Genomic DNA, 14,438 nt, shown 5'->3' on the forward strand with positions numbered 1-14,438 from the left:
GGGGATGTAAGATTCTCTTACAATTATGTGGGATTCATCATCAGAGGGTGTTAGTGGAGACCGCATGAACCGAGGATGCGATATACCTAGCTGCGGTCCAATGCAAGAAAATTGGAGACCGAAAAATGTAGAGTGTATTAGTGAGGTAAATCAGACCTGTGTTTTCTCCACTGCTCTCTCCATGCTTCTGCCTAAAAGCAAACATGAAGCGCTCATTTTCTCGCATACTCGACTTCGTATGCTTTTTCTGCTGGAGAGATTCGAGGCAAGTGTGTGCGTCGTTGTACAATGTTCTACAATGTGCGACGAACTACAAGCTTACTGGTATAGTCGAAAGCGTAGATAGAATACGAAATACAAAAAGACAAAAAACCATTACATCGCCTGCATGGCCAATTTATAACATTCGTTGCGATGTTCATGAACAGAGGATGATAGGAAACGGCACTAACATTCGTTGTAATAGATTTTTGGTTTCCGTGTAGGTATTCCACTAAGACGCCTCCATTCATCAGGATTTTAAATTATTTCATCGTTTCGATTTCCATTGCTTGCTTCCACTCACTTTCTATAACAACCAAAACTAAACAGAATTTTGAAATCATTAGATGTTATAATAATATGTTGTACATGTTAGAAACAAGAAGAGGTTGACATTGCTTGCACTTTGTAATAATTGAATCATTTCAGAAAAGTATCAATCCCTTCTGAAAAATCGGAATCACTTTGGACAACACAGAATCATTTCAAAAGAGTTCGAAATCTCTACTGAAAGTACTGAAACACTTTAGAAAATCTCGGAATCAGTTTGAAAAGTACTGAATTACTGCAAAAAGGCTATAGAAAGTACTGAATCACTTCAGATAGTACCGACATAATTTAGCATGAGAATGATTAACCGCTCGTGGCTGCTAATCCGTTATTACCAGATCACCTGTATTACACAGATAAGCAACAGACGATGCGTGGGACTAGCATCTGCAATGTGTAAAAACTGGTGATGTCATATTTTAAGATAGGCAATAACAGCGCCGGCCGCCTTCACATGTAGGTCAATTAGGGAATGGATATGAATGTGTTGACGTGATTCTCGCTTTGTTGGAACCCTGGAAATCCTCCTCAATTTTCAAAAATTCCACGAATTTGCAATAGTTTTTCAACAGGATTCACTTAAGGGAGTTTTGATTCTTATCGCTAAGCCATATTAGTACTCAATTGTGACACATCGAAAAAGGTCTCGATTTTGGTGACATAGATGAAGTATAGTCAACTCTCCACAACTCTATGTCCACTAACTCGATATCTAGTTATAGAACCATAATAAAAATGAATGTCATGGCTACTACGAGTTTGAGTTCAATAGTGGAAATTTTGAATCGCTCAAGGATAGATTAACGTCCGAGAGTGTTTAATTTTCAGGGCTGATTTAACACTTTCGGTTGTAATGTCACGAGCTCTCGGGAACGAAAAATATTGAACACTTGTCACTATTTTATTTGAGTCTGCAATGGTTCACCAATAATTTGTAAATAAAAATGATGCTTATTGAATGAAACAGATTTGGGCACTTTAAACAAATCTACGAGAGTTCTAGGATTATTCTAAGGAGATATCTAAATTGAGTTGAATTTTAATGTGGCCTATTGATATTACTTGTAATAAATTAAGGAAATTTATCTAAAAACAGAAACAAGTCATGATCGAAATGATCATGATGGAGAAAAGGGTTCTGAAAAATATCAAAAATATCAACATGGCAAAAAGCAGTCGCCGAAGATGAAAATTCTTCAGGTTGGCCCTAAACTCGCTGGTAGGTGCTCAGAATATACGACAGAATAATTCTTTCAATTATAAAAGAAACGGAACTGCATCGATCATAAAATTTATTAAAATTTCAATTACTCGATTTAATAATTAAACGCTAACACAACTGCTGTGCCAGCTGCCGTATCCGGTACGACAGTGACACGAAGCCTCTTCCTATTGTGAACCGACAGTGGTTCCTCGCCATGTATGCAAGTATGAAACCCAACTCTACGTCGAACTACGCCTTTAGCTTACTCACAGTGTACAGATTGTTGGAGCGCAAATAACTTAGGATTTAATAACGTTTACCGCACTTGAGTACCAGTGGGGTTCTCGCTTGGCTATGGCTGTGTATAGAAACTCGTTTTCAGAGGTTAAATAATATCAAATTTCTTTGTTCCGCTAATTGAATAACCTATTCAGATTGTGAGCATTTTGTTTCTCTCTTAACGGTTTCTATGTTGTTTAGCTTAGTCTAAAATCTTACCTAGGTCACATCGAGCGAGAGTTTGAAATCTCTACAAAGAGATTTTAGCGTATTTATTTACCACGGTTTTCACTAAAACAGTGTCATTTATCCTGCATACCCGTCTGGCATAAGAAAACATCCACCCAACAAAAGTCGTTCCTCTCGAACAACGAACTTTGGCATCATTCAATTTAGAAAAAAATATACCATATCGGGTGAACGTTATTGATACTCGTGAGAGCACACCATAGTTGTACCTCTTTCTCTTTTTCAGGCTTCTATACAAATAAATGAATACATGTAGGCCTCAACTATGGGATGTGCACCTGTAACTAGTACGATGTCTAGCAGATTTTTAATTTATTATTATATCACTATTTTATCGTATGACGGTGGCGGCGATTCATCCGTATCCTTTGTGCTTTCCGGCAGCAGAATGGCAATGTGGTAAGGAGGGGGTGGTGCCAACACGGCCAGCGAACTTGGCTGCGTTCCACCCACGCTCCCATTCAGCAGAGGCGATGGAGTATTATTCACTAGATCCGGATTGTTCTAAAATCGAGAAAATGAACTTTGAGATTGAGTAACAATCCTGGTTTAGCTGCATTTATCTGACTTCTCGCGTACCTGTAGGGAGTTTTGCTCGCCGTTGGAGATCGTCTCCGATATCACATTGTTAACGGGTATCTGCAGATCCCTTGGACGTCGGCACAGTGAAACAGTACACGCTGCTAGGAAAAACGTTGCTGAAAACGCGCAGAAGATAAGCACTTCCAGGCCGGTACCCTGTGGAATAATAGGAAAACAATGTTGATTCTTTCGTATTCAAGCATTTCTAACTGCTGTACATGTGGCACCTGATGGTCGAAATAGAACTTTGCTCCCGCTACGAACACCGTCGCCAGGGCGAGTGAAGCCCACATGCCACATTTCAGATGCGCTGGCAGCAGTTGAGCATCATGTCCAACGTGGGGCACGTGTTGGTTCAGTGTTCCTATGCCGACACTGCTCTGATCGATTTCGATGGCATTCGGTTGCGGAGATGAATTACTGTAATGTTAAATAGATACGGTTTATCAATTAAACTGGCTTTTTTTTTTGCCATGCCAATCTTTGCTCGAATTTTTTAATTTTTGCACTCAAGTTTTATTTTGAAGGACAAAGTCTATTCCAATAAGGATAAGCAAAACTTTAAACGAAGGCAAAATTTAAAAAAAAATATTGCTCCAAATAGTATTAGTGTTCCACTAACTACGTTATTACAATTTCATAACCATACCAGGTATAGTGTAAAATGGGGTAAGCTGCATGACTTTTTAGCATTTAAAATTCCTTGTTTACCTCTTTTTCGAGGATCTGTTAAGGAACATTGCTAGTTCAATGTCTGAACTAGCAATGCTGCAAGATAAATCTACGAAAATATATTGAAAATGTCTTCAAAACTTGCAAAAAATAATCTTTCTCCGGGGGTAAATATTGCCTCATCTTTCCCTAATCATTAACTCAACAATACTAGTTCGATTTTTTTTCTCACTGTCCTCTTGTTCAGTCCTTTCGATCCATAAAACCAACTTCGAATTTTCTAAAGCTCACATGTTACACGTAGGGTTAACTACCCCATTTCCGGCCTATTAAGCACAACCCGCACTTAGTCTTTCTTAATCTAGCGCAGTTTAGCACCAAACGGAATGTTATAATTACTGATGGCTTCCAAATTTATTTACCTTTCCGTACGTACCAAAAGAGAAACCAATCGTTGAGATATTGTCAAAAGGAGGCAAAATCTTGAATGAACTGATCTCATTTCAAAGATAAATTTGCTTTGCTCAATCGTTACCTATCAGTAGAATCTTAAAAAAATCACAATATTCCAATAATTTGTTTTAGAGTCGTCATGTCTGAGGTTCTACATGTAGATGGACATTGAAGATTCGATTAGGTCTTAGATCTCTATAATTAATAATTATTTAAAGCAGTGTTTCTTAATCTATAGGTCGTGACTGTTCGTAGGTGGATTAGTTTAGTTTCCTTTACGGAGAGTTTACACTTGTGATGATTCACGTACTGTTGAGGCTGTCGTTCACTTCAAAAACTGTTATAAAAAAAGTTTTACTTAAAAAACTAAATTAAAGGCATTTTCCATAAAAAAAAATGATTCATATCTTCACAAGTTTTCGACATAAAAATTTGATGTGTTCAGCAAAGTTTCATATTTTTGTGAGTACTACTACTTTGCTGAAAAAAAAAACTACCCTTCTATCTCTTTTGCCTGTAGACTTGGAGACATACTTCAAGTCTCCGCGTACATCGTACGGGTTAGGCAAAGATGTGCGTCTATCTTCAAAAACTGTCGCATTAATGGCCCTTCGCTCATTTTCAACTTCTATTCAATTTTCATACTGCCGTACTCTAACGGAACTATCCACCTACCCTCTTCTAAAAAAGATCATTCTCTAGCTAATAAATTATCACACTAAAGCTTCATGTTAGCATTTTCCAACCAACTCAAAAAAAAAGTAATTTTTTTATTTCTTTATTTTTTTCATAGTATGCCATGACAAATATTGGTGATTGTCATAATATGCGCAATGTTTTTTTAAACAATTCTTCTGAAGACAGTTTTTGGATCAAGTCAACGGTTTGACCACAAAACAATTAAGTTCACCAAATTGGCATCTCCGACCACTGTGCAGTGCAGTGCACTGGCGCGGAAACCACAGCACAGCGATGCAGGAAATGCTTCACCAAACCACAACATCTGTTCACCATGTAAGTGTGCAGTGTTCAGAAAATCATTCTCATTCATTGAGCGTCCTTGCGAGAATAAACTCGCATGCGAATGCGGCAAACAAAATTCACGCTTGAGATTCTCATGCTTATTGACGCACTCACACTCACAACGCCGAAAAATCATTCCAGCTTTAAACTCACAAAAACCACTCAAACGTCAATTGATAGCATGCTTATGCATGTTGTGTTAGTTTTCCAATCCCTGATTCGTAAACAATACTAATAACAATGAATGGCGCCGACATATAAAGAAATGAGTTTTTGAACCTGACATCTCATCGGTGATTTTTGCGACGATGAATTTTGGATGGCAAAACTTAAAGGCGCATAAGCTCATGCATAAGATTTCAGTTTTGGCGTTTTTCCAAACACTGAAAGTTTCATGCAAATCGGAGAAGGTCGAGCCTGACGGATATATTATTTGGCTTTGTAAACTGCTCCTTTGAATAAATTTTGAAAAAAAATGCTTATGGGCTGTCCACAGATGAACATTTTAGGGAAAAGGGAGTATAGAAAAATGTGAATGATTATCCAAAGGACGATTAGATGTGTGAGGGTATAAATTCTCTCAAAAACTGTCAACGTGGTATATGGACAAGCTATCGAACATCTTCTCAGAACAGTATGTAAAAAGCTGAAAAGTTTGATAAAATGTAGATTAACAGATTTGCTATCATGGAAGTCACGTTGCACTGATTCCATTCAGAGATCGTACCTACTTTTATTTAATTTCATGAAAATAATGCCTGAATATTGAAACCATACCACACGTTCATACCTATAAATATGATTAACTGTCACTGGCACATGATAGTTGTTTGCGTGCTGCTGTGTTTGTTGAAGATGTTGAGCCGGCGACGAAGCCTGTGCATGATGCGTTGATGGTGGAAGTATGCTATTATGCTGATTATAGTGGCCACTGCTATGCAGCTGAGCTTGATGATGTTGAATGTGTGGCTGATTATTGTTGGTCTGCTGTTGATGGTAATGCTGATGATGACTGCTATTCTGTGACTGTGATTGTTGCTGTTGAGACTGATGCTGTTGTTGCTGCTGCTGTTGCTGCTGCTGCTGCTGCTGCTGTTGTTGCTGTTGTTGCTGCTGCTGTTGTTGTTGTTGCCGATAGAGATGTGGCCTGGTACAGTCGACCGTTTGAAACCGATGTATTGGGGTAACCATTGATTTTCTAGGTATACGTCGGGGATGCCCGAAACCGAGCCCTCCGCCACCAGACAGGGACGCTGCCACTCGAGCCCTACCGAAACCACAAGCTTGCGAACGCTTATCGATCCAAAAATGCATTTCCTCGTTGTGCCGCTAGATGACTGTGATTGGGAGTTTACCGTCAAAGTGAAGGCAACTGTCTATTTCAGCAAAAGGGTCCGTACTCCTGTCGGTACTGTTAATCGCTTTTAAAACGTGACTCTGTGTGTGCTTGGCAATTGATATTCTATTGTACTGTTCGTTTCTCTCCTCGGCATCTCGCGTGCATCTTCAAGTGGAATGCCATTTGCGTGTAGGTTAACCAGGGATTTTTACTGATCTTCGGTTATTTATTATAATCCTTCACTGGCTCGCATATTTGCAGCAAAAATGTATATCCCGGAATGCATTCTTACTCGATCATTAGTAGAATCACCGTTGGTTCAAAAAACATCTGAAAGTAAAAGAAATATAACATCAATATGTGTTTAAGGGTGATGGGTAATTGGGGCAAATCCTTCTAGGCCTAGTTGATCACTTTTTATCATATTTTATCTGCGTTGATCCTATTTGAGAACATACTAATGTAGTCAAAATATGGCCAACATGATGATGGACTTGCCGGGTAAGACCGCCGTGTCCCCGAAATTACTAAACCAGTAAAATGCGTATTTTTATTTATTTCGTCCTCCTGTCGCCTCGCTCTGACACACACAACAAATAGGATAATCAAAATTGTAAGATTATGATGTAAACCCCCCTGAAATCAATAAATGAACCAATTATCGATCAGCAGTTGAACTCATTTCACTGTGGTCCTTACTGGTACCTATTTTCGTATTCTACCATAGTTTGGATACCACATACAGTAATCTGTCTGTCTGTCTGTTTGCCGAGATCTGAATTTTCTTGTCTTTTCTCAATTTCTGAAGACTTACAATTCTCCATGGTCATTCGCGCTATCCCTGTATATGCATCAATCGCATGATCATTTTATGAGAAAGTTGGATCATGAAAATAAAGACAATTATAGACAAAAACATAGGAGGAATGTCTGTCTGTCTGTCTGTCTGTCTGTCTGTCTGTCTGTCTGTCTGTCTGTCTGTCTGTCTGTCTGTCTGTCTGTCTGTCTGTCTGTCTGTCTGTCTGTCTGTCTGTCTGTCTGTCTGTCTGTCTGTCTGTCTGTCTGTCTGTCTGTCTGTCTGTCTGTCTGTCTGTCTGTCTGTCTGTCTGTCTGTCTGTCTGTCTGTCTGTCTGTCTGTCTGTCTGTCTGTCTGTCTGTCTGTCTGTCTGTCTGTCTGTCTGTCTGTCTGTCTGTCTGTCTGTCTGTCTGTCTGTCTGTCTGTCTGTCTGTCTGTCTGTCTGTCTGTCTGTCTGTCTGTCTGTCTGTCTGTCTGTCTGTCTGTCTGTCTGTCTGTCTGTCTGTCTGTCTGTCTGTCTGTCTGTCTGTCTGTCTGTCTGTCTGTCTGTCTGTCTGTCTGTCTGTCTGTCTGTCTGTCTGTCTGTCTGTCTGTCTGTCTGTCTGTCTGTCTGTCTGTCTGTCTGTCTGTCTGTCTGTCTGTCTGTCTGTCTGTCTGTCTGTCTGTCTGTCTGTCTGTCTGTCTGTCTGTCTGTCTGTCTGTCTGTCTGTCTGTCTGTCTGTCTGTCTGTCTGTCTGTCTGTCTGTCTGTCTGTCTGTCTGTCTGTCTGTCTGTCTGTCTGTCTGTCTGTCTGTCTGTCTGTCTGTCTGTCTGTCTGTCTGTCTGTCTGTCTGTCTGTCTGTCTGTCTGTCTGTCTGTCTGTCTGTCTGTCTGTCTGTCTGTCTGTCTGTCTGTCTGTCTGTCTGTCTGTCTGTCTGTCTGTCTGTCTGTCTGTCTGTCTGTCTGTCTGTCTGTCTGTCTGTCTGTCTGTCTGTCTGTCTGTCTGTCTGTCTGTCTGTCTGTCTGTCTGTCTGTCTGTCTGTCTGTCTGTCTGTCTGTCTGTCTGTCTGTCTGTCTGTCTGTCTGTCTGTCTGTCTGTCTGTCTGTCTGTCTGTCTGTCTGTCTGTCTGTCTGTCTGTCTGTCTGTCTGTCTGTCTGTCTGTCTGTCTGTCTGTCTGTCTGTCTGTCTGTCTGTCTGTCTGTCTGTCTGTCTGTCTGTCTGTCTGTCTGTCTGTCTGTCTGTCTGTCTGTCTGTCTGTCTGTCTGTCTGTCTGTCTGTCTGTCTGTCTGTCTGTCTGTCTGTCTGTCTGTCTGTCTGTCTGTCTGTCTGTCTGTCTGTCTGTCTGTCTGTCTGTCTGTCTGTCTGTCTGTCTGTCTGTCTGTCTGTCTGTCTGTCTGTCTGTCTGTCTGTCTGTCTGTCTGTCTGTCTGTCTGTCTGTCTGTCTGTCTGTCTGTCTGTCTGTCTGTCTGTCTGTCTGTCTGTCTGTCTGTCTGTCTGTCTGTCTGTCTGTCTGTCTGTCTGTCTGTCTGTCTGTCTGTCTGTCTGTCTGTCTGTCTGTCTGTCTGTCTGTCTGTCTGTCTGTCTGTCTGTCTGTCTGTCTGTCTGTCTGTCTGTCTGTCTGTCTGTCTGTCTGTCTGTCTGTCTGTCTGTCTGTCTGTCTGTCTGTCTGTCTGTCTGTCTGTCTGTCTGTCTGTCTGTCTGTCTGTCTGTCTGTCTGTCTGTCTGTCTGTCTGTCTGTCTGTCTGTCTGTCTGTCTGTCTGTCTGTCTGTCTGTCTGTCTGTCTGTCTGTCTGTCTGTCTGTCTGAGTTTGGGGCAGGGAATTTGGCATGTGGAGGTCATAGGTGGTAACCCCTTGGATAAGAGGGGGGCTACGTACAATATAGAATGTTTTTTTTTAATTGGCGCATAAACTCAAGCTAATATTGAATCCCGAGCAAGGCCGGAGACACTCAGCAAGTAATTAATAAAAGTAATTAAACACGCATGGATTGGTCGTTGTGGTAGAAGAAATGCTCAGTTTTATTCCATCATCTTGGGAAGCCAAACATATATAAAATGCTTCTTAATCAAAAGATGTCAAATACTTGAAATTTATTCAGCATTATTCTTCTTCTTTTCTACATGTTCTTCTTCTTCATACAATAACACAGAATACAATCACACTAGCCATGTTCAAGTATAATTGAAAATTCATATAACTGCAGCTACTTGCAACCAATATGTCAAGAGATAATGTGCTCACGTCATACATGCAACTCTTAACTCAATTAAAATACCTCCTAGTCACGATGCAGATAATGAAGTTTGTTGTGTGCCTACCACTTTTGGCACACAAATTCCAGTTCTGAGACATGGAAACCCACCGTCAGTGTCTTCCAAGCAAATGGACAGGTCAACAGATATTCTATCTTTGAATCGTTTATTTATCATTTTACTTAAATTAATCTCCTCCTTTGGGGTCCGTTTAAATTATAATTCCCCCGACACGTGATGACAACATTGAATTGTCCATATAACCTTCTTCCAGCAGCAACAATGGTGCATGGAGACGCATTGAAAATTGATTAATTTCACCACACTGTCATCGTACAAGTGACCTAATTTCAATCTGCTCAGTGTTTCCACACAGATTGTCGATTTGTTTATCTTTTTCTGTCAACGCATGAACCGATGAAATTCTAAATCGAAATCATGTGGTAGGGGAATTTACGTATTCTCGTCAATCTAAGCAGCGTCCGCACTTCTATTAGCATTTTCTCAGCGTCACGCACATATATGACGTGTCTGTTTGTTTACATTCATCTGCTGCTTGCTTCTCTATCCATTCCAATCGATAGAATTTTTCAAAACGGTTTTAAAGCGTTTTTACAACGCTCCAAACTTCTCAGGTGAGTGTGACTATTGTTGGCAGACTCTTTTTCTTTGGCAACCTTCCCATTAGAACTGCGTGTTAACCAGCTGTTCTATTATCGGCAACTCTAAATCAACCCCATTTTGTTGTGCGTATGCTTCATTTGAAGAAAAATCTGGCATTACAGGATTGATCGGTCATACAAATATAATCAGATTGAAGCTGAAATACTAAAGAATCGTTTCAATACATTCAGGGAAGTGTGTTGATGGGAAAACATAGTGAAATTAACGTTTAAATTTTGGTTGCCGAAAACAGTCAATTGGTGCCGAAGCCAACATTTACCCTATATTTTCTTATCCTATATCTATTTTAATCAGTAGAGTAAAACACAATAAACATCCACCTATATTCACAAGAATCCTATAAAATATATGAAAATACTATTTCTCCTCACGAAGTATACTCAAGTGTCACGTTGAATTACCGACAGCACTGATTCCCACTCACTGTTCCTTTTGTTTCCTAACTGCAGTTGTCTTTTCTCCCAGTAAGTCAAGCTACAAGAGTTAATTTTTTTTCTGATATGCTTCAAAAGCCATCACCATGAACAACCACCATCTAGGGTACTAGTGCAAATGGACATCTATCTTCTGAAGAATGTAGCAAGGCCAAGAGCCAGGGGTAAAAGTTTCCCTGTTAACTATCCTTCAAACTGAAGTTGGAAAACAACCTGCAAAACTGAAAATGGAACGTGAAGCATTTATTCACGAATAATTGAAAAGGATCTGAAATGGAAAAAAAAATCTAGCCACGTGAAAGTCATGGCATCGTAAAGTGCAAATTGACGTCGATAGGAAAAGAATGTGAAAGGGAGCAGTTGGATCAACTCAACTGCTAATTTTAGAAAAGCAAAACCGAATTCCGAGAATCGTTTCGACATTCGAACAGGTTAGATTGATGATGAGGCAACGTCAATATTATATTTTCTTGATGATGAACTTCATCAGTCATCGGTAATTTGAGAGCTGAAAAGCTTTTATTGTGAGATAATAGATTACATTCAGCAAGCTGAACATTTAAAAATTTAAAATGCTGTCATTTTTGAAAAACGAATATATTCATATAATCATTTCATACAGCGAAATCCATGTTGTGTGTTCATACTCAGGCTTATTATCATGGTCGTGTTTGTTTGTTTTTTATCAACTGGTGACAACACGGAACCAAAATTTCCGACAAAAAATGTTTCTTAAAAAGATCAAGAAAAACATTCTGAAGATTTTAATGCAGGGTTTCTCAATCTATAGCACGGCGGCATTTGGTTTAGCGATTCTTCGATGGCTTCCCAGCTGGCACTAATAAATGAGTTCTTGACGTCTATCGCTATCACAGCGCAATATCGATTTCCTCTCCGATTCTTTTTGGATGAGTTTTCCGCTCTCTCGACCACTGTCCAAATTACATCCACCGTAGATATCCCTTTCCATTTGACAATTCATGCTCACTCTCCGTAGATTTCGTCTGCCTATTAAAGATGATCCTTTCCATTAGTTTACCGAGTGTATCCAGCAGGCCTATAAGCCTATCAATGCTGGATCCCCGACGGTATTCCTGGCTTTGGCAGCAACACTGAACTGCCATTTTCATGTGTGTGGAAAACAAAGATCTACGGTTGCTGCTATGATATGATCATTGAACTGTGTTCTAGTAACAACTATTTGATGTTAGAGGAAAAACATATAATTTACACAATTTATTGCAAGAATTTCCATTACATATTTTGCATGATACATAAGCAGAGGATGTAATAAATCCAACCTTTCATTGGATGTAAGAGAAATTTGCTTTGCATGCAACAGAATTTTACCAAAACAGTGGAGAGGTCGTTAAAAGGACGGAAGACGAAGACTTCTTGTGAATACGTACATGATGAATGTTGAATCATGCCCCGTAACGTGGTACTTTACGGGATGTAAGATCTACCATCGATTCCTAGTCCTGACTACTTCAAACTAGGTTAACAGGATGTTTCAGTAATCAAAGGCATACATCTTAGTGCTTGTTACTTTTTATGCCTTGTTGATAGTGACAATACTCGGCTTTGTCCACCGAGGATGATCTTGAAACAAGGAAAAATTAGTAAGTTAGTATTTATCTATGTGATTCCTAATTTTCTTTTCGTTCAGAGTTGGTTGGAAATGCTAATAGGAAGCTTTAGTGTAATAATTTATTAGCTAGAGAATGATCTTTAGAAGAGGGTAGGTGGATAGTTCCGTTAGAGTACGGCAATATGTGGAATAGTTCTAGCGACGTTTCATCACTAGCTAAAACCCCACGTTGCGAGAGCATTTCCAGTCGATGGTATGTTATAATGCAATTCTCGCGTCACTTTTCAAATAGACCAATGTAACAAATGTAAACAAATCGAGTTAAGCGATACAAACTATTTCTCTTCTATCATTGTATGTGATACAAAAACACCCATCCAAATTTACTTTCATTTATTTAAGAAAATCTTAGCTCAAAAATTGTCCAATGTACAGTTTGAAATGATGGGTACATGATTGTTACTTCGGTCATTCGGACTGCCTAACATGATTGGTGCTCGTTTTCTAAAGGCGGGGCCAATCTAAAGTTAGGTATTCTACTATGAAATCTGTGAAAGGGAATCTAGTATCATGTAGATCAAAACGTCCAATGTAACACTCATTGATTATGTCAGTGAGAAAAATCGTCCAATGTAACATGTCCGATGTACAACGCGACTCGTCAAAACGTCCTATGTGGTTTTTTCTATGTTGTAGCATGCCTCCCTTAGCTCAGTCGGAAAAGGCGCAGCTACAAAGCAAGACCATGCTGGAGGTGGCTGGGTTCAATTCCCGGTCCGGTCTAGGAATTTCTCGGATTGGAAAATTTCTTGACTTTCCTAGGCATAAAAGTATGATTGGACTTGGCACACAATTATACCAATGCAAAAATGGTACAGGCATCGAAAGCTCTCAATTAATAACTGTGGAAGTGCATCTAGAACACTAAGTTGAGAGCACGCAATAAGCTAATATGCGATACGCAATAAGCTTGAAATGCGAAGAAGAAGAAGAAGGAGAAGCATGATATTGAAAGTTAAATTGTGATTTTATCGTATCTACTGAATTTTCAACGTTATTATTCACTGACTCCATTAAAAATAGTACTGCAAAATATATTGTTTCTAAACAGTTTAAATAATAATCTGTCGATTTTCTCAAAATGGTGGATATGTAACATTGGTCTATTTGAAAAGTGACGCGAGAATTCTTCTTTACCCAACTATCGTGTTGCTCCTCTCGTCATGACCAACGTGGTCATCTCAGAGAGAAAGCAGTAGGGGCTTTAGTTAGTGATGAAACGTCGCTAGAACTATTCCACAGCCGCAGTCGGAGAAAAAGGCGGACACATATCTTTTGCCTGTAGACTTCAAGACATACTTCAAGATCTTACTAATCTTACTTTCTTGGTAAGATTATTCAACAGATGTTTCCATCTTTCCTGATAAATGGAAAAATGCAAAAGTTGTTCCAATTTTGAAGCCGGATAAAAATCCAGCTGAAGCTTCTAGCTTCCGTCCAATAAGTTTGCTTTCTTCAATAAGTGAACTTTTTTAAAAGATAATTTTGAATATATTGATGCTTCACATACCAACTCAATTTTTGCAGATGAGGAGTTTGGATTTCGCCAATTCTTACGAGATACCGATTTAATTCGTTCAAACAAATCTGATGGCTGCTCAACTGAAGTTCCAAAACAAAGCATTGTACAGTGTTTGGTATGAAGGTTTGATAGCTAAATTATGAAATTAGTTCTGCAGATAAATTATCAAAAATCCAAATCTGATCGACTACCTGGTAGAGCTGGAGATCCTCAGGGTAGCATTCTTGGGCCTATATTGTATAACATTTACACTTCGGACCTTCCTCATTTGCCTCAGGGCTGCCACAAATCTTTGTTCGTCAATGACACAGGCATTTCTGCTATAGGAAGAAGTCTTATTATTAAATAAAACAGCAAAAAGGTTATCTACCATTTTATTCCACTTAATTAATTTTGGTATCCATGACATATACGTATTTCAACTACTGAATTGACAAGGCAGGAATAATGTAAAAACACTTAGATATATATCATAACAATTAAGGCTGGCAAGTTACTGTAGTAGCTGGAGCACCTAGGTTAAAATGAAATGTAATTTATTTTGAATTTGGAAAAATGAAGACTTTAAAAGTGGTAAGCGTTATTACCTCTCACCCCAGCAGGCCTGGGTTCAATCCCAGTCGACACCACCGGGATGTTCTCCGGCATAACATCTCTGATCACGCCTAAGTAAGGAAATAAGGCCGTTGGTCCGCGTTTCATGAGATGATGGGTCAATAGGTAGG

The 14,438-nt window shown here is 39.4% G+C and overlaps 2 protein-coding genes across 4 annotated transcripts in view; both read right to left on the reverse strand.

Moving 5' to 3' along the window:
- LOC135710405 (uncharacterized) overlaps positions 1 to 14,438 on the reverse strand; it is a 183,169-nt gene that overhangs the window by 80,144 nt on the left and 88,587 nt on the right. The window lies entirely within an intron of this gene.
- LOC135710412 (probable serine/threonine-protein kinase yakA) overlaps positions 1,861 to 14,438 on the reverse strand; it is a 51,715-nt gene continuing 39,137 nt past the window's right edge. For 2 of the 3 annotated variants that reach the window (XM_065232984.1, XM_065232985.1), the window contains exons 2-5: positions 5,844 to 6,722; positions 3,124 to 3,325; positions 2,903 to 3,061; positions 1,861 to 2,827 (exon numbers count right to left, since the gene is read on the reverse strand). In XM_065232984.1, coding sequence (XP_065089056.1) covers positions 2,642 to 2,827; positions 2,903 to 3,061; positions 3,124 to 3,325; positions 5,844 to 6,367 — 1,071 coding nt within the window. In that variant the 5' untranslated portion in view covers positions 6,368 to 6,722 and the 3' untranslated portion in view covers positions 1,861 to 2,641. The remainder of the gene's footprint in view (positions 2,828 to 2,902; positions 3,062 to 3,123; positions 3,326 to 5,843; positions 6,723 to 14,438) is intronic. The other variant, XM_065232986.1, reaches the window with a different exon arrangement.

This window comes from Ochlerotatus camptorhynchus, unplaced genomic scaffold, assembly GCF_037179485.1.
Source record: "Ochlerotatus camptorhynchus isolate MF236.1 unplaced genomic scaffold, CSIRO-AGI_Acam_v1.1 ptg000380l, whole genome shotgun sequence".
NCBI lineage: Eukaryota > Metazoa > Arthropoda > Insecta > Diptera > Culicidae > Ochlerotatus > Ochlerotatus camptorhynchus.